General features: G+C 39.5%; 1 protein-coding gene across 1 annotated transcript; it reads right to left on the bottom strand.

Moving 5' to 3' along the window:
- Positions 1 to 940: 940 nt before the first annotated feature.
- Positions 941 to 2,160, bottom strand: LOC124405895. Its single transcript, XM_046881163.1, has 2 exons — positions 1,438 to 2,160; positions 941 to 1,324 (listed from the first exon to the last, which is right to left on the bottom strand). Exons 1-2 carry the CDS (start codon positions 2,158 to 2,160, stop codon positions 941 to 943), a joined length of 1,107 nt encoding a protein of 368 aa, XP_046737119.1.
- Positions 2,161 to 4,712: the final 2,552 nt, after the last annotated feature.

Below are 4,712 nucleotides of genomic sequence, written 5' to 3' on the forward strand. Positions count from 1 at the left end.
TCTCAAAAAGATTCTTTATTCACATAAAATTAATAATAAGTACATTGTTGAAACCCAGTAGAAGGTAGCTCCGGAGTAGATTTCTTACAGTGCAGTACTCCAGAAACCAGTTATCAGTGCCGATGAACATGAAATGAGTAATTAAATCAGTAACAAGGAATAAAAATTAATTATTGATTGTAAACACAAAGTTTAGGAGCACAAAAAGTTAGCGATCACAGCAAACGTACTTGACAAATGTCCTAATACCCTCAAAAACCCTCAAAGACTCCGTTGAATAGTTGACAAAGTTTATGCAAGTCCATTGTACAACAGTCGATGTTCCGTTAACAAAGAAGAGTTCACCAGACATCCAAGTACGAAAAGATAAAAAGGACAACAGTTAATTTCACAGTGTAACTCATGTTACTAAAGAAAAATTAGGAAACAACGCAATAACGTACAGGACAATCATCCCATAGCTCAAGGAGACCAATCTTCACTTCCGTGATAAAAATAAATGGATCGTTGAATCTCAGTAGAAGGTGCCTCCGGAGTAGATTTGTTACAGTGCAGTGGTCCCGAAGCCAGTAATCCGTACCGATAAACATGAAATAAATAAATAAAATCAGTAACGAGAAATAAAAAAAAATTGGGTATCTTGAACACAAAGCTTAGGAGTACAAAAAGTAGCAAGTCACAGTAGACGTACCTGATGCAATACCCTAAAAAAATCCTCGCTGACTCCGTTGAATAGTTGACAAAGTTTACGCAACTCCAATGTACCACAGTCGATGTTCAGTTAACAAAGAAGGGTTGACCAGACATCCAAAAACAGAAAAAGAACAGCAGTCAATTTTACAGTCTAACTCGTATTATTGAAGGAAAAAGTAAACAAAACGATAACTTACCGGACAATCGTCCTACAACTCAAGGAGACCAATCTCAACTTCCCTACTGATCACCCATGATCATCTGGCCACTGGTTCCCTTTCAATAAATGCTCAAAATGCCCTCCAGCAGCTGCAGCGCAGTAACCGAGCCGATCGTAAAATGCATTTGTTGTGTTCGATATAACATCTGGCGACAGGTTCTGCAGAATGTCCAAAATTCTGGCTTGCAGTGCTGCAAGGCCTTCAATTCTACCTTGTGCATAGAGAACATTTTTCAAATGGCCCCACAAGCCATAGTCCAGAGGGGCGAGATCAGGGGAACGAGCTGGCCATTCCACCTCCGGGCTTCCTCTACCGATCCAACGTCCAGGGAACTCTTGGTCGAGGTAATCCCGGACGGCTCGTGTAAAGTGAGCCGGGGCTCCATCCTGCTGAAACCAAACAGGTTCGCCCTAAAATACAGAAAAAGACACGTTACTTTTAGTAAGCATAACAAGTATTTATTTCAAAATCACAGGGAGTCTGCTAATAAAAAGGCCCCCCTCACACGATAAGGTACACTCACGATTTCTTCAATCAGCCTAAGAGCTGGTACGATGTGGTCCCTAAGTAACCGAAGATACTTTTCACCGTTGAGGTTCCCATCGATGAAAAATGGCCCGATCAGCCGATTACCAATGGCGCCGAGCCAGACGTTGAGCTTCAACGGGTACTGCGTGCCGGCCTGAATGAACAGACGAGGGTTGCTTCGGCACCAGGCTCTGGTGTTCTGCCTGTTGGGTTTTCCGAGAAGTATCACCGTACTTTCATCGGAGAAACAAATGCGACTCAACAAGCCCTCATCTGCATTCAGACGTTCCATCATCTCTTGGCTGAAGCGAAGACGATTATCGCCATCACCAACCAAGAGTTCGTGATGTACTTGAAACTTGTACGATTTGTACTTAGCTTCACGCAGCACTCTTCTGACCGACGCCTTGGAAATCTCAAGCTCCTGTGCAACATGGCTGGTTGGCTTGAAGGGATCCTCTTCGATGGTCAAGCAGATGTCCAGCTTGGTATCCCAACTTAGTTGCCGGTTTGGCTGGACCACTTTCTTCGTCCTCTCGTCGACACTCCCAGTTTGCTCAAACTTCAGGACCATGTTCCTGATTGTCGCGATGGACGGTATCGGTCGATCCGGGTGGGCAGCCGCGAAATGATCTCTATTTTCCCGGTACGTCAGTCCTTGATGGTGATGCTTCACCAGCTCCACTTTTTCTTGAACAGAAAACTTGTAATTAGGCATTTTCAACCTGTAAAAAACTTCACAAAAGGATTACGATACTTATCAAACACGAGGTTCACCACGTGCAATCTTTTTGCAAAGTGGCCAGTTTACGCGCGCGGGAGAGTTTATATTCGCGGGTGGAGAAGTTGGGAAACTTTACAGATAGATGATTTGATTGGCTGATATCGGTCGCGACGTTGGTCTCATCCAATCAGATTGTGGTAGCTGCGTGATTTTCGCGCCCTCGCGGGTGTTTTTCAGTATGCACAGAATTATGATACGTACTATTGTCTGGCTAAATACCACGTGGTGATCTGTTTCTGACTTTCAGTTTAAGAAATCGATATCCTTCCTTATCATTACGTGGGAAAACATGGAAATGGTTCCGCGATGAGAACGGCGACGTTTAATTACCGCGTGTTCAGCGGTTCGGATAAACAAATTTTGATAACCTCGCGAGCATGATGTGACATTCGCGATTCGATGAATTTTGTTGATTTCGGGAAAATATGGACTATAAGAAAAATTAACAATTCAAAGTCAATAAATGGAACTTACAAACGCATCACCTGAAACGATATCCAACGATCGGTAACTCGTGATTGTAATTTTCGAACGTGGAGTCAGTTGATGTCACATGGCAATGAGTTACAATAACGTTCATTTTTCATGCAATTTTTTACAAATCAGTTGTGTCCAAAAATATTAGAAGCTCCTAACTGATCATGATACCTTCTAATATTTTCAGATAGGAAACAATCCATCATCGAAGTGGGACTAAAGTTGTCAGGCATCGAAGCGTGTAAGTAAATTTCTGATTCTGTGATCTTTGCATATGACAATATTTTCACGTGTATTTAATGATAAAATTCGTCTTTTTTGGTAGGCTCAAAGTTTCAAGTGTGGTTAATGGGAGGAAAATCATACCTTACCTAATGGTCCAAACGTTGATGGCAAGGACCCTGATTTCTCGATTGGTGCCACCATTCCAACCATCGACCCTGATTGTTCCGTTGTTTCATCAGGCAACAGATACCCAAGGGAATTTCTTCAGGTCGTCGCCACCTTCTGAACATCAGTTGAGACAAAACTAAAGAGCACGACACGCCACAGATCATGATTTCTAAATATTCGATCATTTTAGATTGATCGAGCCAATAGTAATAAGTTTGTTTTTCAACAGTTGCTACTAATTAATTTTGCCGAGGAATCATTCCGTGCACCATTGTAATCCAAGCGGTATTATTAGCTCGCATTTCTTTTCAAATTTTATTCTTTTTAGTTTTGATATTTTATTTCTTACTCTCTTGGTATTCAATTCAGATGAATAGTGTTTCAAGTCTTGAATCAGATTCTACGAATGAGTTTTGATAGGTAAATTGAACCAATCTCAATCTAACAATGTTGGATAACTTCAGTAGAAAATATCTTTGAAGCCAATATTAATTGACGGTATCATCTGACTAGCTAGTTGCAGCTATCATCCATGCTTCAGTCTCGTTCAACTCCAGCAACGTCTACAGAATGCATTCACTTACTAGTACACGTTACAAATGATCACTTGGTCTACAGTAGGATTTACTTGCTGGCTAACTTTTTTATTATGAATCTCTATCAGGGAGTTATCCGGTAACTTCTCGATAGCTTGAAACCAGATTCAATTTTACACTCTTACCATGGTCCTTCACTTAGACTGAAAGTTTGTGAATCTACATTTATTACAATTACTTCTGCATCCCATATTAACACTGTCCGAAACAAAAAAATCTCATCCTGAGATTGGAAATGGAACTCGCAACGCAAAAGTTATCTAGTGGCACAAGTTGAAAACAAGGAATTTTATAACGGTTTCAGCGACATAGGAATTCCTTCCGCATATTCATGTTACCGGATGATGTTCCGAGCACTATGAAGAAGATACTTTATTGGATTTAGGTTTGAGTCTATTGTTCTTAAATAACAGCAAGTAGGAGATTATTTGAGAAAATGTTTTCATGAACTTCGTTCAAAATTAGGTATTCATTTGTTTCAAAGGAACAAGGGCTAGAATCTTGAATTTGATAAGTTAATATCTTCATATTATTGATCTGAACATTTCTTTAAAACATGGTTATCCTGAAAGGTAATTGTGATACTGAGGTACATTTTGAAAATGTCTATTTTCAAATTGGGTCACAGAATGTTCCTCAGTTTTACTCTTCGGAATAGATTTTCTTTGTTTCGAACTGCACCAACATGAAATTCAGAAATTATTCCAGTAAATGAAATATTTTGATTTTAGTATTAGGTTCCTTTCATTTATTTAATCGAACATTGCTGAAAATTCACAAAATGAACTCGAATAATTATTGGGTAATTTTCTGTAGTCGTAACAACAATTTTGTTGAACTAAATTCTAGAAAAAGAGATTCACAGTTGTGTTATTAACGGTAAGATATTCCAATTTCTTGAACAATCAAGAATCATCAAATCTAATGTTACCTTCTGAAATTACCAGAGAGTGACAAAGTTGATTAAAAGATATGTTGCACGCGATATGAAATTAAAAGAAACTGTAAGACCCACAACTT

The sequence above is a fragment of the Diprion similis genome, chromosome 4 (assembly GCF_021155765.1).
Source record: "Diprion similis isolate iyDipSimi1 chromosome 4, iyDipSimi1.1, whole genome shotgun sequence".
Classification (NCBI taxonomy): Eukaryota; Metazoa; Arthropoda; class Insecta; order Hymenoptera; family Diprionidae; genus Diprion; species Diprion similis.